This window comes from Pongo pygmaeus, chromosome 20, assembly GCF_028885625.2.
Source record: "Pongo pygmaeus isolate AG05252 chromosome 20, NHGRI_mPonPyg2-v2.0_pri, whole genome shotgun sequence".
Classification (NCBI taxonomy): domain Eukaryota; kingdom Metazoa; phylum Chordata; class Mammalia; order Primates; family Hominidae; genus Pongo; species Pongo pygmaeus.
In genome coordinates, this window is record NC_072393.2 from 10350842 (window position 1) to 10376512 (window position 25671).

General features: G+C 54.0%; 3 protein-coding genes and 2 non-coding genes across 11 annotated transcripts in view; 3 read left to right on the forward strand and 2 right to left on the reverse strand.

Moving 5' to 3' along the window:
* Positions 1–21: 21 nt before the first annotated feature.
* On the forward strand, positions 22–8829 carry LOC129019333 (suppressor of SWI4 1 homolog). 2 transcript variants are annotated; one of them, XM_054461673.2, is made up of 13 exons: positions 104–212; positions 301–471; positions 1309–1410; positions 1609–1659; positions 1769–1939; positions 3442–3518; positions 3744–3851; positions 3953–4076; positions 4153–4231; positions 4314–4443; positions 4525–4694; positions 4773–4850; positions 7454–8829. In XM_054461673.2, the coding sequence occupies exons 1-13, from the start codon at positions 195–197 to the stop codon at positions 8557–8559; spliced, it is 2385 nt and encodes a 794-aa protein (XP_054317648.2). In that variant the 5' UTR covers positions 104–194; the 3' UTR covers positions 8560–8829. The 2 variants fall into 2 exon arrangements, with proteins under 2 accessions (XP_054317649.1, XP_054317648.2); XM_054461674.1 differs by lacking the exon at positions 7454–8829 and having other exon boundaries at positions 22–212; positions 3747–3851; positions 4773–5122.
* On the forward strand, positions 1455–1539 carry LOC129021296 (small nucleolar RNA SNORD105). Its single transcript, XR_008496021.1, has one exon. It is a non-coding gene; the product is annotated as a small nucleolar RNA SNORD105 (small nucleolar RNA).
* Positions 3568–3647, forward strand: LOC129021245 (small nucleolar RNA U105B). Its single transcript, XR_008495980.1, has one exon. It is a non-coding gene; the product is annotated as a small nucleolar RNA U105B (small nucleolar RNA).
* Positions 8830–8835: 6 nt separating the features above from the next.
* On the reverse strand, positions 8836–13940 carry EIF3G (eukaryotic translation initiation factor 3 subunit G). Its single transcript, XM_054461676.2, has 11 exons — positions 13696–13940; positions 13510–13556; positions 12934–13017; positions 12735–12823; positions 12535–12594; positions 10947–11051; positions 10662–10851; positions 9805–9912; positions 9540–9676; positions 9333–9439; positions 8836–8947 (listed from the first exon to the last, which is right to left on the reverse strand). The coding sequence occupies exons 1-11, from the start codon at positions 13713–13715 to the stop codon at positions 8932–8934; spliced, it is 963 nt and encodes a 320-aa protein (XP_054317651.1). The 5' UTR covers positions 13716–13940; the 3' UTR covers positions 8836–8931.
* Positions 13941–14463: 523 nt separating this feature from the next.
* The window catches only part of DNMT1 (DNA methyltransferase 1), a 73829-nt gene continuing 62621 nt past the window's right edge, over positions 14464–25671 (reverse strand). For 4 of the 6 annotated variants that reach the window (XR_010125017.1, XR_010125020.1, XR_010125018.1 and 1 more), the window contains exons 40-41: positions 20654–20777; positions 18380–18535 (exon numbers count right to left, since the gene is read on the reverse strand). The gene's annotated coding sequence lies outside the window, so the exon portion shown is untranslated. Of the gene's footprint in view, positions 14921–18379; positions 18536–20653; positions 20778–25671 lie in introns of those variants that run through there. The other 2 variants (XR_010125019.1, XR_010125016.1) reach the window with 2 other exon arrangements.

Consider the following 25671-nt stretch of genomic DNA (forward strand, 5'->3'; position numbering starts at 1 on the left):
TCTCCCTAGAAACAGGCACCCGTGTCTCCATAGCAACCGCTCCATCTGATTGCCCCTCCCCGCTCCCAGAGGCCACCTAGTGCGCAGGCCCGCCTGATGACGTCACCACGCCGTGCCGGCTCTCAGGCGCCGGAAGTGAGCTGTGCAGCGCCGGAAGAGGCAGACGCGGGAGGCCTCGTGGAGGACACAGCAGCATGGGACAGTCAGGGAGGGTAAGGCCTGGCAGCTTGGGAGGCAGGTGGCGCAGGTGGGGTCCCGGCCGAGGTCGCGGCGCTCACCGTTTGTCTCTCGCCGCCGCAGTCCCGGCACCAGAAGCGCGCCCGCGCCCAGGCGCAGCTCCGCAACCTCGAGGCCTATGCCGCGAACCCGCACTCGTTCGTGTTCACGCGGGGCTGCACGGGTCGCAACATACGGCAGCTCAGCCTGGACGTGCGACGGGTCATGGAGCCGCTCACTGCCAGCCGTCTGCAGGTCTGTACCCCACCCCCAGCCCGCCTCCACCCACCCTCGGCCTAGTCTTCGTAGCTGCAGTAATGGCTCCCGTTATAAAACTGTGGGAGGCCTTAGTCTCCCCGGCTGGAAAAAGGGACCCTCATGGGGAGCATCATCTCTGCCTTTCAGGGCTTTTGCTGGGCTGGAGTGAGGGCGCGCAGCTTGGGAGATAGTTGGTCGCCTAAGCCTGACGTTTAAGACGGAATCTGGAGCCGGGCGTAGTGGCTCATCCCTGTATTCCCAGCATTTGGGGAGGCTGAGGCTGGAGGATCACTTGAGCCCAGGCATTGAAGACCAGCCTTAGGAGCATGGTGAAACCCCGTCTTTGCAAAAAATAGAAAAATTAGTCGGATATGGTGGTGTGTGCGTGTAGTCCCGGCTATTCGGGAGGCTGAGGTGGGAGGATTCCTTGAGCCCAGGAAATTAAGGCTGCAGTGAATCGGGATCGTGCCACTTCACTGCAGCCTGGGCGACAGGAGGAGACGGTGTTAGAAAAAAAAAAAAGAGAGACTAGAATCTGGAGGCAGCAAAGCAGGATTGGAAACTGACTTCTTCCCAGTACCTGAAGCAAGTTACTTGACCTCACTGGGCCTGAGTTCGCTCATTTGTCAATGGAAAATGCGCTGTGAGCAAGAGACAGAGTTAGAACTCAAATCCACGTCCGATTGACTCGAAAGGCTAAGATCCTTTTGCTCCTCTGGGCTTGTTGAAAGGGTCAGGTGCAAGACAGACCATAACAGGATCTGCACCGTCAGCTTATAGTCGTCGCAACAAGGGATAAGCTATGTTTTCTTTTTTTCTTTTTGTTATTTCCAGGTTCGTAAGAAGAACTCGCTGAAGGACTGCGTGGCAGTGGCTGGGCCCCTCGGGGTCACACACTTTCTGATCCTGAGCAAAACAGAGACCAATATCTACTTTGTGAGTAGATGCCTTCACCCTTCATCTCCCCCAGACCCCCACTTTCCCTATCTCTCATGATGAACACATATGCCTCTGAGCTGCTGTGATTTCTGGCTTCAAAGTAAACGCTCTGAAGAAGAGATGGGGCAAAGGTGCCTACTCGCAGGCTCCTCTGCTAGACCCCTCCAATGTCACTGATCTTTTCTTCTCCTGCAGAAGCTGATGCGCCTCCCAGGAGGCCCCACCTTGACCTTCCAGGTCAAGAAGGTGAGAGGGGTGGAGGTGATACAAAGCCATGTGGGGTGGGAGCTCGACTTGGGGGTGTCCGCAGCCATGTGTGGTTGGTGATCACCCCCTCCTCACTCCTGCCTTACAGTACTCGCTGGTGCGAGATGTGGTCTCCTCACTGCGCCGGCACCGCATGCATGAGCAGCAGTTTGCCTACCCACCCCTCCTGGTACTCAACAGCTTCGGCCCCCATGGCATGCATGTGAAGCTCATGGCCACCATGTTCCAGAACCTGTTCCCCTCCATCAACGTGCACAAGGTGGGTCTGGCCTGGCGAGGTGGCAGGTATGGGGGGGTGCAGTGGGTAGAGCTGCCACAGGCCCTCAGATGGATTGCTCACTCCTCCCAGCGCTGAGGCTGAGAGCTCCTGGGTCTGCTGAGTCCTGAGGTCAAATCCCACTCCTGTGTCTGATGATGCTGGGCAAAAGTGTCCAGAGATGCCCCTAGCGCTCCCCACCCCGTGAGCTGCACCTTTTCCAGCAGGTGGAAAGAAATACTGATGGAGCTCTGTTTCCCATGTGTGTTGAGTGCTGGGCTGAGCAGGATCGTAACATCTCTTCCCATGGCCCTGTTTTACGGAGGGAAGCTGCGGGCCCAGTGCTATGGCTCAGGCCTGTAATCCCAGTACTTTGGGAGGGCGAGGTGGGAGGATCGCTTGAAGCCAAGACTTTGAGATCAGCCTGTGCAACATAGCGAGACCCCATGTCTACAAAAAGTAGATTTTTAAAAAGCCTGGTGTGGTGGTGCATGCCTGTAGTACCAGCTACTAGGCGGGGCTGAGGTGGGAGGATCACCTGAGCCCAGGAGGTTGAGGCTGCAGTGAGTCGTGTTCACGCCACTCTACTCCATCCTGGGTGACAAAGCGAGACACTGTCTCAAAAAAAAAAAGCAAAACTGAGGCTGGCAGAGATGCTAAGTTTAGATTCCAGGGAGCAGGACTGGATTTTTAATTTCATCTGGCTCCTGAGTCGTAGCTCCTAATCCTTGTCACTAGTGACTCTCAGATGGGACTTATAAATTATGTAAGATATCAGTCATCAGGGAGTCTAATACGGGCTCTGGGATCAGGATTTCTTCTTCACTTTTTTTTTTTTTTTTTTTTTTTTTTGAGACGGAGTCTCGCTCTGTTGCCCAGGCTGGAGTGCAGTGGCACAATCTCATCTCACTGCAAGCTCCGCCTCCCGGGTTCACACCATTCTCGTGCCTCGGCCTCCCTAGTAGCTGGGACTACAGGCGCCCACCACCACGCCCCGGGTAATTTTTTGTATTTTTAGTAGAGACACGATTTCACCGTGTTAGCCAGGATGGTCTTGATCTGACCTCGTGATCCTCCCGCCTTGGCCTCCCAAAGTGCTGGGATTACAGGCGTGAGCCACCCTGCCCAGCCTTCTTTACTTTTTTTTTTTAAGAGATGGGGTCTCCGTACGTTGGTCTTGAACTCCTGGGCACAAGCAATCCTGCAGCCTCTGCTTCCTGAGTAGCTGAGACTACAGGCATGCGCCACCACATCCAACTCATTTTTCTATCTACTTTTTGTAGACATGGAGACTTGCTGTGTTGCCCAGGCTGGTTTTGAACTCCTGGGCTCAGGCAGTCCCCCCACTTCAGCCTCTGGAGTAGCTGAAACTGCAGGTGCGAGCTGGAAGCAGCATTTCTAGCCAGTGCCACAGTCCACGAACAGTGTGTGTATCCCCCAAAGCCCCCACTTCCCCAAATTTTGCCATGAGTCTACTGGAGTATGCTCTCTTCCTCACCTTCCAGGTGAACCTGAACACCATCAAGCGCTGCCTCCTCATCGACTACAACCCCGACTCCCAGGAGCTGGACTTCCGCCACTAGTGAGTGTCCCAGCAGGATGGGAGACGAGGGGGTGCCGGGTGGGGGCCTCCACGTGCGGCTGATGACAGCACTCCTGCTGAGACTCTGTGATTGCTCTGTCTCAAAGTAAACGCCCTGACGCACTGTGGGAAGGGTGAGATGGGGACCGCCAGCCCCGTCACGTGACCCTTGACCACCCACTTGCCCCCTGGCCGCCCCCTTGCCGTCCACTCATGTTCCTGCAGTAGCATCAAAGTCGTTCCTGTGGGCGCGAGTCGCGGGATGAAGAAGCTTCTCCAGGAGAAGTTCCCCAATATGAGCCGCCTGCAGGACATCAGCGAGCTGCTGGCCACGTGAGGAGGGCATAGGGCGGGAGGCCACCGTGGCCCGGGGACCCCAGAACAGGCCCGGGAGCCTGAACTCCCCCACTGAGCCCTGTATGTCCTACACACAGGGGCGCGGGGCTGTCGGAGAGCGAGGCAGAGCCTGACGGCGACCACAACATCACAGAGCTGCCTCAGGCTGTCGCCGGCCGTGGCAACATGCGGGCCCAGCAGAGTGCAGTGCGGCTCACCGAGGTGAGGCCCAGGGCAGGGGACCCCTGGGGTCCGCCAGTGCCAACGATGGGCTGACACTTCTCCCTCGTCCCCCTAGATCGGCCCGCGGATGACACTGCAGCTCATCAAGGTCCAGGAGGGCGTCGGGGAGGGCAAAGTGATGTTCCACAGTTTTGGTAAGGTTGGGGCCCGCGGGGGTGTGGGGTCATGGGTGTGGAGCTGCACCTGGATCTTGGTGACCTGTGTCTCCTGGCTCAGTGCGCAAGACGGAGGAGGAGCTACAGGCCATCCTGGAAGCCAAGGAGAAGAAGCTGCGGCTGAAGGCGCAGAGGCAGGCCCAGCAGGCCCAGAATGTGCAGCGCAAGCAGGAGCAGCGGGAGGCCCACAGGTCCAGGCAGGGCTGGGAAGGGCAGGGCCAAGGGGGGTCCCTGGGAGGGGCGGCCATGTTGACCCCCACGCCCTCCTCCAGGAAGAAGAGCCTGGAGGGCATGAAGAAGGCACGGGTCAGGGGTGGTGATGAAGAGGCCTCTGGGATCCCTTCAAGGACGGCGAGCCTGGGGTTGGGTGAGGACGACGATGAACAGGAAGATGATGACATCGAGTATTTCTGCCAGGCGGTGGGCGAGGCGCCCAGTGAGGGTATGGAGTGGGGTCTGCAGCAGGGCACCCAGAGCCTGTCCTTGTCCCTGGGGGCCCTGACACTGTCCCTCCCCACAGACCTGTTCCCCGAGGCCAAGCGGAAACGGCTCGCCAAGTCTCCAGGGCAGAAGCGGAAGCGGCGGGAAATGGATCGAGGCAGGGGTCGCCTTTGTGACCAGAAGTTTCCCAAGCCCAAGGACAAGTCCCACGGAGCCCAGGCCAGGCGGGGGCCCAGAGGGGCTTCCCAGGATGGTGGACGAGGCCAGGGCCGGGGCCGCCCACGGAAGAGAGTGGCCTGAGCCCAAGCCGCACCGGAGCAGCGGATGGATTGAACGCCCCAGATTGGGGCCCGAGACATGGCCCTCGGTTTCCTTTCATAAAGGAGTTGTGTTCCCAACCCTTCCACTCCAGTAAAGAACTGAACTGGCCAGGGGTCCACGTCAGCATTTGGGATGGGGGATTCTGGAGCCCTACAAAGCACCCAGAGAGGCCTGGGCCGGCTACACCCGAGAGTCCCTCCCACCTGGTTTCTTTCTGGAAGCTGGGTCTCTCCCCTACCCTGCACGGGGTTGGTTTCATTGGTGGTGGCAGCAGGCATGAGTGGCCCCTCCCCACAGTCCCACCAAAGAGCTCTGCAAGCAGACAGGTCACGCTTTCAGCGGATGAGCTTGAACCTTGGAGGGCTGTGGCACAATGAGGAAGGAAATGTGGATGGAAAGGCACCCTGGCCTGCTCTGCTGGCTGGGCCAGGAACTGGGGGCGGGGCTGGGGCAGGGCCTGCTAAGCCACTGGTGACTGGGGGAGGGGCGGGGGAACTGGGTAGCAGACACAGGCTGAGACTCGGCACGGGAGCATGGCAGCCAATGTCTCGGGTAAGGAGAAGGCATGTTGGCTGTCTCTGGGGGTCTGCAGATTGTCAGGAGGTGTGGGTAGTGGGTATTGGTAAAACACCTAGGTCTGGGGCTGGGCAGGGTGGCTCACGCCTGTAATCCCAGCACTTTGGGAGGTTGAGTCGGGCGGAACACAAGGTCAGGGGTTCGAGACCACCCTGACCAACAAGGAGAAACCCTGTCTCTACTAAAAAAATTAGCTGGAACTGGTGGCACATGCCTGTAATCCCAGCTACTTGGGAGGCTGAGACAGGAGAATCAGTTAAACACAGGAGGCGGAGGTTGCCATTAGCCGAGATTGCACCGTTGCACTCCAGCTTGGGCAATGAGCGAAACTCCCATCTCAAAAAAACCTAGGTCAAGGCTGGGTGTGGTGGTGTGAGCTTGTGATTCCAGCTACTCGGGAGGCTGAGGCAGGAAGATCACTTGACCCCAGGAGATCAAGACTGCACTGAGCTGTGATTGCACCACTGCACTTTAGTCTCGGTGACAGTGAAATCCTGTCTCGAAAAAAAGCCAGGTCTAGACGACACTTCCTCTCTGAGCAGGCTGGCGTTGGGAGCGGGGAGGCTCCTCCGGAGAAGCCTGTCCCCAGCCTGCAGAGGCAGGAGTGGGGTGCACAAGGAGTGAGTGTCCCTGTGCTGCTGTGCCCTGGGCACTGTGGTGAGCACTGGTGCCAGTAGTGGGTAAGCAGGGCCCCCCATCCTCCCGAAGGAGGGAGATTTTTCTCACCGTCATCAGGTGGGGGTACAGGGTATGGGGGAGAATAACACAGGGAAGGGAGAGTGGAGAGCACGAGGGCTGCTGTCAACAGTGGTTAGGGTGGCCTTGGGGCCCCTCGCAGGCAGGACCACGGACGTGGGAAAAGGAGCCTCAGGAATGTCTGGGTGTGGCTAGGTGCGGTGGCTCACGCCCGTAATCCCAGCACTTTGGGAGGCTGAGGCGGGCAGATCTGAGGTCAGGAATTCGAGACCTCCTGGCCAACATGGGGAAACCCCATCTCTACTAAAAATACAAAAATTTAAAATTAAACCAGGCGTGGTGGTGGGTGCCTGTAATCCCAAATACTCAGGAAGCTGAGGCAGGAGAATCACTTGAACCCGGGAGGCAGAGGTTGCAGTGAGCTGAGATCGCATCATTGCACTCCAGCCTGGGTGATGAGAGCGAGACTCTTGTCTCAAAAAAAAAAAAATGGGTGCGAAGGTACAAAGGCACAAGTCTGCAAGAGCAGCCAGGAAGCTTGGGTGGGCTGGTGCGAGGGAGTAAGTCGTGGAGCACAGAGGGTGGCACTGGGGGGTATGGCGGGCAGGAGCGCTCTTGTGGGACCTTGTGGGGTGAGTCTGGCTTTTTGGCGGCAACTCCCTGGCCAAGTGTGAGCACCCGGAAGCAAAAGGATGGGACGGGACTCCAGCGCTCGCGGGTGCCCTCTGGTGGCCACAGGGAGAAGAGGCTGTGGGCGGTGGCGGGTGCCGAGGTCAGGGCAGGGTGGGGGCTGGACGCCCGCGGGGCTTCGGACGGCACAGATCTGAAGTGGAGCCGGCAGGCCTTGCTGGGGCTGGACTTTGGGGAGGAGGCCTCTAGTGGGGCCAAGTGTGGTGGGGGAGCAGGGTGGCCGCTGCCCGTGTTACCAGTGGACCTTGAGCTCCAAGACTGCCTGGCCCGCCTAAGCTGGTCCATCGGGGCCCAATGTAGTACCCTGGCTCTGAGCCCCAGTCCTGTCCATATAAAGGAGTGGAGCCCGGTCCCCTTCCAGGGAGAGGAAAGAACTCGTGTCAACGGATCCATGCCATGGCAGACGTGGGCTCTCGGGGTAGCAGGAGCTGCCTTATGGGGGAATAGGGCTCAGCTGGTGACACCTTCTGTCCACAGGTGCCAAGTCCTGCCCTGCCAACTTCTTGGCAGCTGCCGACAAAATCCTCAGTGGGTTCCAGGGACACTTCCTGTGGCCCATACTGGTGGTTGAGTTCCTGGTGGCTGTGGCCAGCAATGGCCTGGCCCTGTACCGCTTCAGCACCCGGGAGCAGCGCCCGTGGCACCCTGCTGTGGTATTCTCGGTCCAGCTGGCGGTCAGCGACCTGCTCTGCGCCCTGACGCTGCCCCCGCTGGCCGCCTACCTCTATCCCCCCAAGCACTGGCGCTATGGGGAGGCCGCGTGCCGCCTGGAGCACTTCCTCTTCACCTGCAATCTGCTGGGCAGCGTCATTTTCATCACCTGCATCAGCCTCAACCGCTACCTGGGCATCGTGCACCCCTTCTTTGCCCGAAGCCACCTGCAACCCAAGCACGCCTGGGTGGTGAGCGCTGCCGGCTGGATCCTGGCCGCCCTGCTGGCCATGCCCACACTCAACTTCTCCCACCTTAAGAGGCCGCAGCAGGGGGCAGGCAACTGCAGCGTGGCCAGGCCCGAGGCCTGCATCAAGTGTCTGAGGACAGCAGACCACAGGCTGGCGGTCTACAGAGTGTACAGCCTGGCGCTGGTGGGGCTGGGCTGCGGCCTGCCACTGCTGCTCACGCTGGCAGCCTACGGCGCCCTCGGGCGGGCCGTGCTACGTAGCCCAGGCATGACTGTGGCCGAGAAGCTGCGTGTGGCAGCGTTGGTAGCCAGTGGTGTGGCCCTCTACGCCAGCTCCTATGTGCCCTACCACATCATGTGGGTGCTCAACGTGGATGCTCGGCGGCGCTGGAACACCCGCTGCCCGAGCTTTGCAGACATGGCCCAGGCCACGGCAGCCCTGGAGCTGGGGCCCTACGTGGGCTACCAGGTGATGCGGGGCCTCATGCCCCTGGCCTTCTGTATCCACCCGCTACTCTACATGGCCGCAGTGCCCAGCCTGGGCTGCTGCCACCGACACTGCCCCGGCTACAGGGACAGCTGGAGCCCAGATGACACCAAGAGCACCAGCCAAGCCCTGCCCCTCAATGCCACAGCCACCCCTAAACCGTCAGAGCCCCAGTCCCACGAGCTAAACCAATGACGTGGCCTAGCGGAAGCCACCTCCTCACCCCAGGTGTTGCTGGAGAACCTTGAGGGCAGGGCCGCAGCCCCGATGTGCCCCTTCCCCCAAAAAGCAACACCTGTGGTTGCGGCCAGGTCGGGCCCAGCCGCAGCCCAGGCAGGAGCCGTCGCCTTTCCCACCCACAGCGCTGGCCACAGGGCTCCCCGCAGGGTCAGGGACCAAACCACACCCAGGGGAGGGGAGGCACTGGCCCCCATCACAGGACTGGAAACGCAAGAACAAAAAGAACCAACAGAGAGTGGAGCTGCTTTATTGCCTTTGGAGCCCGTGCTCTCGGAGGCTGCCTTCTGTCACCAAGGGTCCTGGGCTGAGCACGCAGTGGCAGCTGGCTTAGTTGGTGGACGGCCTGGGGTAGAGGAGGGTGGCAGGTATGAGACCTCTGGGGGCACCCCAAGACCCCAGACACCCAAGTGGCGTCTTGGGGGTGGGTGGGCAGAGAAGGACGGGGTAATGTGAGGACGAAGTGGGCACAGAGCCAGGTGGCCAGTCTCCAGGCCTGGCCCACGGACTGGCAGGGACCCCAGGCACCAGAGCTGCCACTCCTCCGCCCCTCTGCCAGGTTTTGGAAAAAAACAATAAAGGACTGTCCTCTCAAAACCAGCTGGGGGACTGTTAAATTGGCTCAGGGCTATTGGTTGGCCCAACGCTCCGTGAAGGTGCTGGGACGAGGTGGGGAGCAGGGGCTGGGGCAGGGAGAGGTGGGGTGCGGCCGGGCAGGGGTGGAGTCTTACTTGGCCCACTCGACGTTGAGGATAAGGTGATCGTAGCCAAAGCCGGACACCCCGGCAATGGCACGTGCGGCATCCTCGCGGCGGTGGAAGCTGATGAAGGCGAAGCCCTGTGGAGGGGCGGGATGGGGTCAGGGGCATGAGCTAGGACAGGCGACCCTAGGACAGGTGACCCTCACACAGCCCCGCCACGCCTGCCTGCCTGCCCACCTTGGACTGGCCAGTGGTCTTGTCCTTAGCCAGGTAGATGCGGGAGATGGAGCCGAAAGGCCGGAAGAGCTCCTGCAGGTCGGTCTCACGCGTGTCCTCTGACAAGTTGGTGACACGGATGGTGGCGTTGTCGTCGGCTGTGTGGGAGAGGGGAGGTGGCTGTGAGGGGGAGGCCACTGCCCGGCCCTCGTGTGCACGCTTCGGGGATAATTACGAGGTGCCGGGAGGTGTCCACCCACCAGCCTGGCATCGGGGTGCCCCTCACCTCTGCGGTTGGGCTGCATGGACTCCCCGCGGCGGCTGGCCCCGTCACGCAGGCTCGGCGGCACGTACTTCCCTGTCTTGTTCTGCGTGGCCTGCACCGGCTCTAGCTCTGGGGATCAAAAGACAGTCGAGTTCAACCTCACTCTGGCGGGCGTGGGGACAGAGCCGCCCCAGGAAGCTCAGGCTTCAGTGCTGACCCAGCGCAGGCACTATGTGCCAAGCCACAGGCAGCCAGTTGGCCACGAGGACACCAAGGTGACACCTGAGAAGATGACACCATTTGAGCTCCCAGCCGGCGACACTGGTGGAGGAGGAGGAGCCCCAACCCCACTCCAGAGAGGGCAGGAGGGCAACAGGGACAGCAGCCTCACATCCACAGCAACGGCAGGCATGGGACACACGACAGGAACAGTGCCCAGGTCCCACTTGCATGGTAGGCGACAAGTGCACGTCTCCACTCTCACATTCGCCACCAGAAAATCCCACCAAATAATTCGGACAGTACAGCCACAGGCATGCAACGGAGACACTATACACAGTGCGCACACACAAGGTGGGGTGATCAGCACCCTGGGGCCGACAGACAGCAGCTCATCAGCACAGTCACAGGGCCACCAGCAAAGTCACAGCTGCCAAGTCGCACATATATGGGAGACACCCGTCTCCCAACCATAGGAGGTACAGCCAATTAGGAAGGCACAGACGCCCCGAGGAGAGTCTGGCACCATCAAACCCGCTGCGCTGTTGTGCTGGAGATGACAGCACAAAGGCAGCAGTGGGGACTGGGGACAGAACCCGTGCACTGACAGCAGGACCCTCCCGCCCCCGCAACGGCAGCCAGCATCCCCAGCCCCGCACCTCCCGGCAGCTTCTCCTTCTCGCCGGTAGACAGGCCCAGCTGCTCAGCCAGCTCCTTCTGCATGGGCCCCAGCGTGTCCTTGTAGGGGCAGCGGGTGGTCCAGTGGTCACCCTTGCAGATGCGGCAGGACACGATCTTCTGGCCCTTGAGTTTGTTCATGGGGTCCTCCTCCTCCTGGCAGTTCAGGTCCTAGCAGGGGCGGGTTGGAGGGAGCTCAGAGGCAGCTGAGGCACCCCCTTTGCCCCCACCCCAGGATGCCAGCCCCACCTGATTGCCCCGCTTACCTCTTTGCTGGTGATGAACGTCATAGAGACATCGTCACTGACAGTGGTGGTGGCCACATTGGGTCCGGGGGGGTCAAACTCTGAGTTCCCAAACTTCTTCCAGTTCTGGGCTCAGGGAGGGATGGGGGACAGTTGAGGGCAGGGGCAGGCCGGGTTCCACAATGGGGTACCCTAGACCTACAACAGCCACCCCCAGAGTGTCTGGGCCTCAAACCCCATTTTCATCCTCCTCAAGCACTCCCTGAACAGTCCTGGCGACAGTTCCCATTTCCTGAGTACACGCCAGGCCTGAGCTCCAGGAGGCAGGGCAGCTGTCAGCCTCGGGGTCCAGGTGACAGCTACACAGCGTGGGGCCTGTGCAGCCTGGCGGACCAGCTCCCACCAGGGCGCAATACTCAGGGATGTGCAGGGGTCCACCCAGACCTCCGGGCCCTTGAGCTAGACAACCTGAGCCTCAGCTTCCTCCCTTATAAAACGGGAACCACAAAAGCTTCCTGCCTCCCTGGGCTCCTAAGGAGACTGAATGAGAAACACTTCGTGCAAGGTGCTTGGCATGGGGTATGTTACAATTAAGTGCACAGCAAGCTGTTCTAAGTGTATTTATTGCTAACGCTTCTTCCAAAAACTGCTGCGACCACCTCCTGCCTCTTTCCTCCAGGTTGACAGGCCAAGAGGAATAAGAATCTAACCCTGGCTGGGCGCAGTGGCTCCCTCCTGTAATCCCAGCACTTTGAGAGGCGAAGGTGGGAGGATCTCTTAAGCCCAGGAGCTGGAGACCAGCCTGGGCAACATAGTGAAACCCCATCTCTACAAACAATTAAAATTAGCCGGTGTGGCAGTGCACACCTGTCATCTCAGCTACTCAGGAGGGTGGGGTGGGAGGATGGCTTGAGCCTGGGAGTTCAAGGCTGCAGTAAGCTATGATCGTGCCACTGTACTCCAGCCTGGGCAACAGGAACTGGACCCTGTGTCCATAAAAAAATTAAAAGAATCTAACTTTTATTCGATATTTACAATCGAATTTATTTGATATTTATTAATATAATTTGGTATATATCATCGAACTTTTTATTAGGTATTTATCGTCATTTATTTAGTTGCTATTTATCGACTGCTGTGCCTTGGACTTCTCGGCCCCAAGAGAGTGCAAGCACTCCAGGCCTCAGTTCAGCTTCAACAGAACAGGTACAAGGAGTTAAACCCGGCCAGGTGCGATGGCTCACACCTGTAATCCCAACACTTTGGGAGGCCGAGGCGGGCAGATCATGTGAGGTCAGGAGTTCGAGACCAGCCTGGCCAACATGGCAAAACCTCGTCTCTACTAAAAGTACAAAAATTAGCTGGGCGTGGTGGCACATGCCTGTAACCCCAGCTACTCGGGAGGCTGAGGCAGAAGAATCACTTCAACCCAGGAGGCGGAGGTTGCAGTGAGTCGAGATCGCGCCACTGCACTTCAGCCTGGGGGACAGAGCAACACTCTGTCTCAAAAAAAAAAAAAAAAAGAGTTAAGCCCCATCTCTAAACACAAAGGTCCGGGAGCACGGTTTTCCAATTCCTCTAGGTTAGCCCTGGGGAAGGAGAGCCTCACCTTCCTCCTTGCGACAGCCTTGGAAGCCTTCCGGGTCTCAATCCTGAAGGTGCGGACAATCTGAGGATGGGAGGGGAGAAGGGTCAGGCTCCTGGGACCAAGGGATCTCCTTTATCAACCTCCTCAACACACCCCGCCCCCTTCCGGTTTAAGGGCCCCCAAGCACAAGGGTCCCCACTCCCTGCACCCCCCACCCTCACCTTGAACTTCTTGCCATCCTCATCTATCTTGTACTCTGTCACTGTCTTTATGTTTCCGTTGATGACCTCCTTGGGAGGCGGCAGTGGAGCTGGGAGAAGGGGAAAAACAGAGAAGGACTGAGCCCTGGGTCATGGGGATCAGGAGCGGCAGGGCTGGAGGGAGAGGCAGCCCGGACACGGAGTGGCCATCCTCACTCACCTCCCGGCAGTAGCTCTGGCTCTGGGCTGGTGTCACCTGTGGCCAGAGGGATCCCCTTGAGGAGCTCGCTGGTGACACATTTGTCTGCAAGAGGCAGCGTAGGGAGGAGGGGTCAGCTCCAGGGGCAGGAGCTCCCCAGCTGCGATGGAAGGGCTTTTGGGATGACGCCTACAGCAAGAGCGGAGAAAGGCAGGCCAAGGGCAAAGGGCTGGCCAGGCAGCGCACTGGGATGGCCCTATGGGGACTCGGAGTGGCAAGGATGGGGGATCCCTCGTAGGAAGGTGGGTGCCAGGCCATGAAGCCAACCAGGCGCCAGTAGAGAAACAGGAGACGGGAGATTACAACTTCCTCCCTGGAGGAGGGGAACAGCTGGGAGGACTTCGGCAGTGGCATGGGAGGAAGAGGGACCTGCCGGGGAACACCTGGAGTTGGCAACAGGCGGGTCCCAAGGAGGATGGCGCGGGGCAGGGGCAGGCCGTGACGGGGTACACGGTGCCAGACTGGGAGATGGAAGCAGGCGGCAGTCACCCGGCTCGGGCCTGGCCGCGAATACCCCGGGCGACCGGGTACACTTACCGTCTTCCCCCTCCTCCTCCACCTGGTCGGCCCAACTGGGCTTCGAACTGCGGAAACCAATGTGTGGGGAACGAAGATTAAGTCAGCCAGGCCCGGCCCCCGCAGCCTCGGCGCACCCAGGCCCCATAATACTTCCCAGAGCAACCCAACCGCTTCCCGTGCCCCCTTCCGCGATCGCCGACTCACTCAAAGTCTCCAGTAGGCATCGCAAAAAGTATTCTCCACGCAGCCCAAGCCCGGCCAGAGAGCGGAAGTGGGCAAAAACGAGACTTCCGGTGCCGCCGTCACCGCCTAGAGGGGCCCAGCCGCGGCATCCACAGCGACACCTGCGGACGGAGGTGGAGGCGCACGCGGCTGTGTATGCTACTGGGCGCTGCTGGTACCAGAGTAGGGCCAGCGGGGCAGAGGCTGATTTCAGGGCTGGTTCTATTAACCTTTAAAATTAAAAGAGGTCAGGCGAGGTGACTCAAGCTGTAATCCCCGCACTTTGGGAGGTCGAGGCGGGCGGATCACCTGAGGTAAGGAGTTCGAGACCAGCTTGGCCAACGTGGCGAAACCCCGTCACTACTAAAAACACAAAAATTAGCTGGCCGTGGTAGTGCTTGCCTGCAGTTCCAGCTACTCGGGAGGCTGAGGCAGGAGAATCGCTTGAACCCGGGAGGCGGAGGTTGCAGTGAGCCGAGATCGCGCCACTGCCTGGCAACAGAGCGCGACAGAGCGAGACACCGTCTCAAAAAAAAAAAAAAAAAAATTAGCCAGGCGTGGTGGTGGACACCTGTAATCCCAGCTACTCGGGAGGCTGAGGCGGGAGAATCGCTTGAACCCAGGAGGCAGAGGCTGCAGTGAGCCTAGATCGCACCACTACACTCCAGCCTGGGGCTGCAGAGTGAGACTCCGTCTCAGAAAAATAAATAAAATTAAAATAAATAATAATAATCATAAAGCTCACTTATTGAGTGCTTATCGTATATGAAGCATGGTGAGGATGATATTACTTCCATTTTACAGCTGAAGAAGCTGAGGCTCTGACTGGGTGCAGTGGCACCTGCCTGTAATCCCGCACTTTGGGAGACTGAGGCGTGGGGATGGCTTGACACCAGGAGTTTGAGACAAGCCTGGGCAACATAGTGAGACCCCTGTCTCTAAAAAAGAAAAAAAAAAAGAAAGAAAAAAGAAACCAAAGCTCAGGGAAAACAATCCTTTTGCTTAAACTGTTCCTTGTCTTCTTTCCCGATCCCAATGATTCAGATGCCAAGTGGCCTCTCCTCAGCCACTCCCTCTTCTTTTCTTTGTAGCGTTCTTGGCTTTCCGGTATAATTTTGTGCGTTTACTTCTTTATTGCTCAGCTCCTTGCTCTAAGCACAACCGTCCTCAGTTGAAGTGATTCATGATGACTCCGCAGGGGAAAAAACTGGTTTTCAGGGAGGAAAAAAATCTTAGATATTGTGGTCTTCCAAAGCCAGCTCTATCAGACATTTATTCCTAAGTATTTAGTTTCTGCCTTTAGGGAGATATTAAATGTAATTAAATTGAAATTAATTTAGTTGATGTAAATTCAATTTTAGAATAATTCGGGTTTTCTCCTAAGGAGGGTGATAATGAACAAAAAAAGTTTGACAATGCCGGACGCAGTGACTCACGCCTGTAATCCCAGCACTTTGAGAGGCCAAGGTGGGCAGATCTCTTGAAGTCAGGAGTTCAAGACCAGCCTGGGCAACATGGCGAAACCCCGTCTTTACTAAAAATACAAAAATTAGCTGGGTGTGGTGGCCCGCACCTGTAATCCCAGAACTTTGGGAGACTGAGGCAGAAGGATCACTTCGGCCTTGGAGTTCGACCAGCCTGGGCAACACATAGTAAGACCCCCATCTCTAAAAAACAACTTTTTTTTTTTTTTTGAGATGGAGTCTCACTCTGTCGCCCAGGCTGGAGTGCAGTGGCGCAATCTCGGCTCACTGCAATCTCTGCCTTCCGGGTTCTAGTGATTCTCCTGCCTCAGCCTCCCGAGTAGCTGAGATTACAGACGACCACCACCATGCCATGCTAATTTTTATGTTTTTAGTAGAGACGGGGGCCCACCTCGGCCTCCCAAGGTGCTGGGATTACAGATGTGAGCCGCTGCGCCCGGCCCTTACAAAAAAAAATTTTTTTTAATCAGCTGGGCATAGTTCTGTGTGCCTGTAGTCCCAGATACTCAGGAGGCTGAGGTGGGAGAATAGCTTCAGCCCAGGAGGTTGAGCCATGATCATGCGACTGTACTTCAGCCTGGGCAACAGAGAGAGACCCTGTCTCAAAAACACACACGCACACACACACACATGCAACAAACAAAACAAAACAAAAAAAACTTGTAAGGGAGAATGCCCTGAGAAAAATAAATAAGAAGACAGGAAAAAAATGTGTATGCTTTTTATCCTCTGAGGTGTGATTGAGGAGGCCACTCAAGTGTTTGGAATATCACCAGCTTTTCTTATGGAAAAAATTATTCTAGAAGCCTGTAGAGAACCAAGTGGAGGGAAAACATTAGCTGGAGAGCAGGAAAGAGAGGCACGCCGCTGCAGCCCTTCAGGAGGGTGGCCTGGCTATATTGGTGAAAATATGAAGCTGGTCCAAAGCTGATAAACATTTTTACAAGCTTACTCAAATGTACTCTGAGCAACACAAAATCCAAACAACCTAGCGGACTGGGCAAAGCTTTGAAAATTCAGTATCACCCAGTGGTAGTAAAGATGTTATAGGGAAACAGGCCGGGTGCCTGTAATCGGAAGGCCGAGGTGGGTGGATCACCTGAGGTCAGGAGCTCAAGACCAGCCCCTGGCCAACATGGTGAGATGCCGTCTCTACTAAAAATACAAAAAAAAAAATCTGGCCATGGTGGTGGGCGCCTGTAATCCCAGCTACTTGGGAGGCTGAGGCAGGAGAATCGCCATTGCACTCCAGCCTGGGCGACAGAGCAAGACTCCATCTCAAAAAAAAAAAAAAGAGGAAGCAATATATAAAATGGCATATATTACAGGAACCAATTTGTGTAAATCTTTAATAGCACATAGATATGCAGATATATGCAAATCATTTCCTGGAAAGAAAGAATCAGAACCTGTTAATGAGGAATGCTTTGGAAAGAAGGCACCAAGAAAGGAAAGATTATTTTTGGACATGTATTAATATATCATATGCATTTATGTAATATATGTGAGATGTAACATATAAATATATTTCTTGGCTGGGCACTGTGGTTCGTGCCTATAATCCCAGCACTTTGGGAGGCCAAGGCAGAAAGATTTCTTGAGCCCAGGAGTTCAAGACCAGACTAGGCAACATCACTGAGACCCCATCACTACACACAAAAAATTGCTGGGTGTGGTAATGCACGCCTGTAGTCCCAGCTACTTGGGAGGCTGAGGTAGGAGGATTGCTTGAGCCCAGGAGGTCAAGGCTGCAGTGAGCTATGATTGTGCCATTACACTCTGGCCTGGGTGACAGAGCAAAAACCCTGTCTCTAAGAAAGAGCCTGAGCACAGTGGCTCACGTCTGTAATCCCAGCACTTTGGGAGGCCAAGGCAGGCAGATGACCTGAGGTCAGGAGTTCAAGACCAGCCTGGCAAACGTGGTGAAAAACCATCTCTATTAAAAATACAAAAATTACCTGAGCATGTTGGTGCATGTCTGTAATCCCAGCTACTCAGGAGGCTGAGGCAGGAGAATTGCTGGAGCCCAGGAGGTGAGGCTGCAGTGAGCCAAGTGCTGGGATTACACAGGTGTGAGCCACATCAAGGTTTGGGTGCAAGAGTACATCTGGTTATAGATTACAGAAGCGTAATACCCTAAGCCCATTAGATGTTATTTTATGTGTAGGAAAAGGTTTGAACCAAGTCCTTTTTTTTTTTTTTGAGATGGAGTCTCGCTCTGTTGCCCAGGCTGGAGGGCAGTGGTGCAATCTCAGCTCACTGCAAGCTCTGCCTCCCGGGTTCACGCCATTCTCCTGCCTCAGCCTCCTGAGTAGCTGGTACTACAGGCGCCCACCACCACGCCCAGCTAATTTTTGTATGTTTAGTAGAGACAGGGTTTCACCTTGTTAGCCAGGATAGTCTCGATCTCCTGACCTTGTGATCTGCCCGCCTTGGCCTCCCAAAGTGCTGGGATTACAGGCATGACCCACCCATGCCCGGCCTAGTTTCTTTTTTTTTTTTTTTTTTTTGAGACAGAGTCTTGCTCTGTTGCCCAGGCTGGAGTGCTGGAGTGCAGTGGTGCGATCTCAGCTCACTGCAACCTTTGCCTCCTGGGTTCAAGCGATTCTCCCACCTCAGCCTCCTGAGTAGCTGGGATTACAAGCACGCACCACCACGCCCGGCTAATTTTGTATTTTTAGTAGAGACGGGGTTTCTCCATATTGGTCAGGGTAGTCTCGAACTCCCGACCTCAGGTGATCTGCCTGCCTGGGCCTCCCAAAGTGCTGAGATTACAGGCACAAGCCACAGCACCCGGCACGCCTTTTTTTTTTTTTTTTTTTTGAGACAGGGTCTTTCTCTGTCACCCAGGCTGGAGTGCAGTGGCACAATCACAGCTCACTGCAGCCTCGACCTCTCCAGGCTAAGGTGATGCTCTTGCCCTGGTCTCCCAAAATGCTGGGATCACAGGCATGAACCACCGTGCCCAGACTCATTTAAGGAATATAGTGACTCGGGCAAGAGACATGGGGTGCCCTGTGCTCTACCCTGTTTTGTCTTCAAAGCCTTGTTCTGTAAAGCTGCACAGACGTGTCTCAGAGTCAGTGGCTTTGTGAAATTACGCTGGAAAACAGAATTGAGCAAACCCAGCTTAACATTAGTTACTTTCTCTCACATTTTCACAACAAAATATCACAGACTAGGAGGCTTAAACAGCACACATTTATTTTCTCAGTTCTGGAGGCTGGAAGTCCAAAATCACAGTGTCGGCAGGGTTGGTTTCTTCTGAGGTGGGGGCACCTTCTCCCTCTGTCCTCACGTGGCCTCCTCTGTGTGTGTCTATGTCCCAATCTCTTCTTCTAAGGACATCAGTCATATTGAATTAGGGCCCACCCTAATGACTTCATTTAAACTTTTTTTTTAAATTTTTTTTAAGGTGAAGTCTCACTCTGTAGTCCAGGCTGGAGTGCAGTGGTGCAATCTCAGCTAATGGCAACCTCTACCTCCTGGGTTCCAGTGATTCTCCTGCCTCAGCCTCCCGAGTAGCTGGGTCTACAGGCATGTGTCACCACACCCGGCTAATTTTTGTATTTTTGTATTTCTAATAGAGACGGGGTTTCACCAAGTTGGCTAGGCTGGTCTCAAACTCCTGATCTCAAGTGGTCTGCCTGCCACGGCCTCCCAACGTGCTGGGATTACAGGCATGAGCCACCACATCTGGGTTTAATTTTCTCTCTAAAGGTCCTGTTTCTGCCAGGCACAGTGGATCACGTCTGTAATCCCAGCACGTTGTGAGGTCAAGGCAGGAGGATACCCTGAGATCAGGAGTTTGAGACCAGCCTGGCCAACACAGCAAAACCCCCCATTGTCTACTACAAATACAAAAATTAGCCAGGTGTGGTAGCAGGCATCTGTAATCCCAGCTGCTTGGGAGGCTGAGGCATGGCAATCCCTTGAACCCGGGAGGCAGAGGTTGCCGTGAACCGATACTGTGCCACTGCACTCCAGCCTGGGGGATGGAGCGAGACTCTTTTTTTTTTTTTTTTTTTGAGATGGAGTTTTGCTCTTGTTGCCTAGGCTGGAGTGCAATGGCATGATCTCAGCTCACCGCAACCTCCACCTCCCGGGTTCAAGTGATTCTCCCGCCTCAGCTTCCCTAGTAGCTGGAATTACAGGCATGCCCCACTATGCCCAGCTAATTTTGTATTTTTAGTAGAGACGGGGTTTCTCCATGTTGGCCAGGCTAGTCTTGAACTCCAAACTCAGGTGATTCGCCTGCCTTGGCCTCCCAAAGTGCTGGGATTATAGGTGTGAGCTGCCGCGCCTGGCCAAGACTTTCTTAAAAAAAATAAAAATAGGCCATGTGCAGTGGCTCACACCTGTAATCCCAGCACTTTGGGAGGCCAAGGTGGGAGGATCACTTGAGGTCAGGAGTTCGAGACGAGCCTGGCCAACATGATAAAACCCCATCTCTACTAAAAATACAAAAATCAGCTGGGTGTGGCCAGGCATGGTGGCTCACGCCTGTAATCCCAGCACTTTGGGAGGCCAAGGCAAGTGGATCACCTGAGGTTGGGAGTTCGAGACCAGCCTGACCAACATGGAGAAACCCCGTCTCTCCTAAAAATACAAAATTAGCTGGGCTTGGTGGCGCATGCCTGTAATCCCAGCTACTCAGGAGGCTGAGGCAGGAGAATCGCTTGAACCCAGGAGGTGGAGGTTGCGGTGAGCCGAGATCCTGCCATTGCATCCAGCCTGGGCAACAAGAAGGTAACTCTGTTTCAAAAAAAAAAAAACAAAAAACAGCTGGGTGTGGTGGTGCGTGCCTGTAATCCCAGCTACTAAGGAGGCTGAGGCAGGAGAATCACTTGAACTCAGGAGGCGGAGGTTGCAGCGAACCAAGATTGCGCCACTGCATCTCCAGCCTGGGCGACAGAGACTCCATCTCAAAAAAAAAAAAAAAAAAAAGTGAATAGAAATAAAAAGAAGGAAATACTAAATTGGTGGACATGCAGATGTGGTAACAGTCAAAAAACAGGGGCAGAAAGGAGACATGGCAATGTCCTTACTGTGGTTTTTCTAGGGAAGTAGACGGGCACCTCAGCCTTACATGTTTATTTCATTAAAAAAACAGCCTTCCACTATGAACTATGGTATGGTGGCTCCTCAAAAAATTAAAAATAGAACTACCAAATGACCCAGCGCTTCCACATCTGCTTTATACTTAAAAGAACTGAAATCACTGGAGACCAGCCTGGGCAACAGAGTGAGACGCCATCTTTACAAAAAATAATCATACATAAAAAGGAAAAACAAAGCCAGGCACGGTGGCTTACACCTGTAATCCCAGCACTTTGGAAGGATGAGGAGGGATGATCATTGGAGCCCAGGAGTTTGAGACCAGCCTGGGCAACATAGCAAGAACTCATCTTTACTAAAAATAAAAATAAAAATTAGTTAGGTGTGATGGTACATACCTGTAGTCCCAGCTACTCCAGAGACTGAGGTCGGGGGATCTCTGGAGCGAAGGAGTTCGAGGCTGCAGTGAGCTATGATCACATCACTGCAGTCCAGTCTGGGTGAAAGAACAAGACCCTGTCTCTAAAAAGAAAAGACAATGGTTTCTAATTCTTACACCAAAGTACATCCTCAAGTTGTTGTTCTTGGTGAAGGATCGTATACCTGAAACTGTGACCGCTGAAAAAGTGGGATTAAAAACAAGGAAATTCAGGCCAGGCACGGTGGCTCACACCTGTAATCCTAGCACTTTGGGAGGCTGAGGCAGGCGGATCACCCGAGGTCAGGAGTTCGAGACCAGCCTGGCCAACATGGTGAAACCCAATCTCTACTAAAAATACAACAAACCTTAGCTAGGTGTGATGGCCCATGCCTGTAATCCCAGCTACTCAAAAGGCTGAGGCAAGAGAATCCCTTGAACCCAAAGATGGAGGTTGCAGTGAGCAGAGATCGCGCCACTGCACTGCAGCTTGGGTGACAGAGCGAGACTCCATCTCCAAAAAAAAAAAAAGGAATTCAACAAGTTGGTTAGATTCAAAAAACAGTTTATAAAATCACAGCCAATACAAATGGAGCATCTCTCCATAGGCAAAGGACCACGGTGTAGATATCAAGAAAATATCCCATTTATATTAGTAATGAAGGGACTAAATACTTAGGAATCAAGTTATGAAGTCTGCAAGATCTGGATGAAAAGCTGTGGACACAAAGGAATTCCTGAACAAACAGGACAAACCCTGTTCTTAGGAAGGAAGGCTTGTCATTAACATGTCAATTCTTCCAGAAGTCTGCAAAGTTAATGAAATCCCTATAAAACACCTGCTTGATTTTTAGCGGATGTGCCAGTTTTAAGTTTCAACCCAGTCATTCAACTCCTAGAAAAGTAGCCTAGATGTGGATACACATGTGTATACAAATCTATGTCCAGCCATCCCTCAGTATCCCCAGGGGATTGGTTCTAGGACCCCATGTGGTACCAAAATCAGAATGTGCTCAAATCCCTAATATAAAATGTCATAGGCCGGGCATGGTGGCTCACACCTGTAGTTCCAGCACTTTGGGAGGCTGAGGCGGGTGGATCATTTGCGGTCAGGAGTTCAAGACCAGCTTGACCAACATGGTGAAACCCCGTCTCTACTAAAAATACAAAAAAATTAGCCGGGCGTGGTGGCATATGCCTGTAATCTCAGTTACTTGGGAGGCTGAGGCAGGAGAATCGCTTGAACCTGGGAAGCAGAGGTTGCAGTGAGCCAAGATTGTGCTACTGCACTCCAGCCTGGGCGACAGAGTGAGACTCTGTCTCAAATATAAAATAAGATAAAATAAAATAAAATAAAATGGCATAGTATTTGCATATACACTACACATATTCTCCTGTGTACGTTACTTTTTGACAGAGTCTTGCTTTGTCACCCAGGCTAGCGCAATCTCGGCTCAATGCAACCTCCACCTGCTGGGCTCAAGTGATCCTCCCATCTCAGCCTCTGGAGTAGCTGGGACTACAGGTGTGTGCCACCATGCTCAGCAAGTTTTTATATTTTTTGTAGAGAGGGCGTTTCGCCATGTTGGCCAGGCTGGTCTTGAACTCCTGGCCTCAAGTGTTCCTCCTACCTTGGCCTCCCAAAGTGCTGGGATTACAGGCGTGACCCACTGTGCCCGGACTCTCCTGTGTACTTTATGTCGTCTCTAGATTATTTGTAATACCTGACATAATGTCTACACGTTGCTTTATTCTCCTGGATTCCACGTAGTACTTGGTAAGTGGCAAATACAAGTTTTGCTTTTTGGAACTTTGTGGACTTTTTCTGAATATTTTAAATCTGTGGTTGGTTGAATGCCAGAGGTGGAACCCTTGGATACAAAGGCCTGACCTGCATCTCAATTCAATCTACTGCTCTTGAGACTGTAGTTGTTTCCAAACAATATAAAGAAAAAAAGTTCAAATAAAGGCATTCTAAGAGATTCATTGTATAACATAGTGAGTATAGTTAATATATTATATTCTTGTCCAGGTGCAGTGGTTCATGCCTATAATCCCAGCATTTGGGGATGCCAAGGCAGATAGATCGCTTGAGCCCAGGAGTCTGAGACCAGCCTGGGCAACAAAGCGAGACCCTGTCTACAAAAATATAAAAATCAGCTACCAGGCATGGTAGCTCATGTTGTAATCCCAGCACTTTGGGAGGCCGAGGCAGGCAGATCGCTTGAGCCCAGGAGTCTGAGACCAGCCCGGCCAACATGGCAAAACCCCATCTCTACTAAAAACATAGAAATTAGCCAGGCCTGGTGGCGGGCCTGTAATCCCAGCTACTCGGGAGACTGAGGCATGGGAATAGCTTGAACCCGGGAGGCAGAGGTTGCAGTGAGCCAAGATCGCATCACCGCACTCCAGCCTGCTGACAGAGTGAGATTCCGTCTCAAAAATAAATAAAAACAAAAATAATGATTAGCTGGGTATGGCGGCACATGCCTGTGGTCCCAGCTACTGCAGAAGCTAAGGTAGGAGGATCCCGTGAGGCCAGGAGTTTGAGACCACCCTGAGCAACACAGTGAGACCCCATCTCCACAAAAAAAATGTAAAACTTAGCTGGGCATGGTGGCATGTGCCTGTAGTTCCAGCTACTCAGAAGGCTGAGGCAGGAGGATCACTTAAGCCCAGGAGATCAAGGCTGCAGTAGAACATCACTGCACTCCAGCCTGGGCAACAGAGCAAGATCCTGCCTCTAAAATATATATATATATATTTTTAAAAAGGACAAAACTGATACACATATTAACGGCATGGATGAATCCCAAAGGCATTTATGCTGAAAGATCTGAAATACAAGAGCCCATGCTGGCCTGAACGGGCAAATGTCATCTATGGAGACAAAACTGGATGGGAGGCTGCCCAGGGACTGGGAAGGAGGAGATCAAGTGGGAAGAGGCACAGGTGACCTGAGGTGACAGAGACATTCTCTATCTTGATAAGGATGTAGGCTACAGTGCTATATTCACTTCTCGAAATTTAAGCTGAACATTTAGGACTTGCATATTTCATATTCTACCCCAATTTTCAAAAATAGAGGAACGAGAGAGATTCCTAGGTAAGACAACCTTCGAGGTGCAAGACAGTTTATTTTTTTTTTCGAGACAGTCTTGCTTTGTCACCCAGGCTGGAGTACGGTGGCGCGATCGTGGCTCACTGCAGCCGCCACCTCCCAGGTTCAAGCAATTCTGCCTCAATCTCCCAAGTAGCTGGGATTACAGGCATGTACCACCACACCTGGCTGATTTTTGTATTTATACTAGAGATGGGGTTTCACCCTGTTGGCCAGGGTGGTCTTAAACTCCTGACCTCAGGTGATCCACCTGCCTGGGCCTCCCAAAGTGTTGGAATTATAGGCGTGAGCCACTGTGCCCGGCCCAAAGCATTTTTGAGACAGGGTCTCGCTGTGTTACCCAGGCTGGAGTGCAGTGGCACAAGCTCGGTTGCAATGAGCTGAGATTGCTACTGCAACCTCCACCTCGTGGGCTCAAGCGATTCTCCCACTTCATGTTCCTGAGTAGCTGGGACTACAGGCACATGCCACCATGTCCCACTAAGTTTTGTAAAGGCAGTCTTAATAGACACTATCACCGGGCACGGTGGCTCACGCCTGTAATCCCAGCACTTTTGGAGGCCAAGGTGGGTGGATCACCTGTTGTCAGGCGTTCGAGACCAGCCTGGCCAACATGGTGAAACCCCATCTCTACTAAAATTAGCTGGGCGTGGTGGCAGGCGCCTGTAATCTCAGCTACTCGGGAGGCTGAGGCAGGAGAATCGCTTGAACCCAGGAAGCAGAGGTTGCAGTGAGCCAAGATCATGCCATTGCACTCCAGCCTGGGCAACAAGACCACAACTCCATCTCATTTAAAAAAAAAAAAAATTGACACTATTGGCTGGGTATGGTGGCAGATACCTGTAATCTAGCACTTTAGGAGGCCAAGCGGGAGGATTGCTTGAGGCCAGGAGTTTGAGACCAGCCTAGGCAATATAGTGAGACTGCATCTCTACATAAGTAAAAATTAGGCCTGGTGTGGTGGCTCATGCCTGTAATCCCAACACTTTGGGAGGCTGAGGTGGGCTGATCACTTGGGGTCAGAAGCTCGAGAACAGCCTTGGCAACATGGTGAAAGCCCGTCTCTAGGGCACACGCCTGTAATCCCAGCTACTTGGGAGGCTGGGGCAGGAGGACCCCTTGAACCCTGGAGGTAGAGGCTGCAGTGAGCTGAGATTGCACCATTGCACTCCAGCCTGGGCAACAAGAGTGAAACCCCATCTCAAAAAACAAAAAAAACAAAACAAGAATTAGCTACATATGATGGTATACTCCTGTAGTCCCAGTTACACGGAGGCAGGGGATCACTTGCACCCAGGAGGTGGAGGTTGCCATGAGCCGAGATCAGGCCACTGCACTCCAGCCTGGGTGACAGACTGAGACCCTGTCTCAAAAAAATAGAAAATAAAAAAAGATAATAGGTACATGGGTGATTGTTTTCTCACAAGGTCACACTATGCATTAGTACAAAGATTCAGTTGTCTTGATCAAGGTGCCTCGGAATCCAGAAAAAGAAAACTCATTATACTCATTATATACTTTAAAATGAATTTTTTAGCTTAAAATAGCAGCAGAAAGTATATTTAAAAAAAAATCTCGGATGGGGGAACTTTACCATATGTCAAGCTGAGCTGTTGTACTTTGCTGTGTGCATTTGCTATCAGTCTTATTCAAAAAATAAGCTGAGATCCCCATTTTTAGTCCTTACAAAAGTGATTCATGTGTTAAAATGGGAATGTCAGAAATGTGGAAGAAGATACATGTTTAAGATCTCTTGGTGGGGGGAGGGAAGGCGTTTCTAAATAGGCTACAAAGGCCGGGCACGGTGACTCATGCTTGTAATGCCAGCACTTTGGGAGGCCAAGGCGGGAGGATCACTTGAGGTCAGGAGTTCGAGA

What these genes read in the sequence shown, in the direction of transcription:
- LOC129019333 (XM_054461673.2), top strand. An exon ending in CCTCCATCAACGTGCACAAG is followed by an intron (nt 1,940 to 3,441) that starts GTGGGTCTGGCC and finishes CTCACCTTCCAG; the next exon opens with GTGAACCTGAACACCATCAA. An exon ending in AGTGATGTTCCACAGTTTTG is followed by an intron (nt 4,232 to 4,313) that starts GTAAGGTTGGGG and finishes CTCCTGGCTCAG; the next exon opens with TGCGCAAGACGGAGGAGGAG.
- EIF3G (XM_054461676.2), bottom strand. Translation starts at nt 13,715, where the DNA reads ATGCCTACTGGAGACTTTGA. An exon ending in GCCAGAGCTACTGCCGGGAG is followed by an intron (nt 12,824 to 12,933) that starts GTGAGTGAGGAT and finishes CCCTTCTCCCAG; the next exon opens with CTCCACTGCCGCCTCCCAAG. An exon ending in AGGCTGTCGCAAGGAGGAAG is followed by an intron (nt 11,052 to 12,534) that starts GTGAGGCTCTCC and finishes CCCTGAGCCCAG; the next exon opens with AACTGGAAGAAGTTTGGGAA.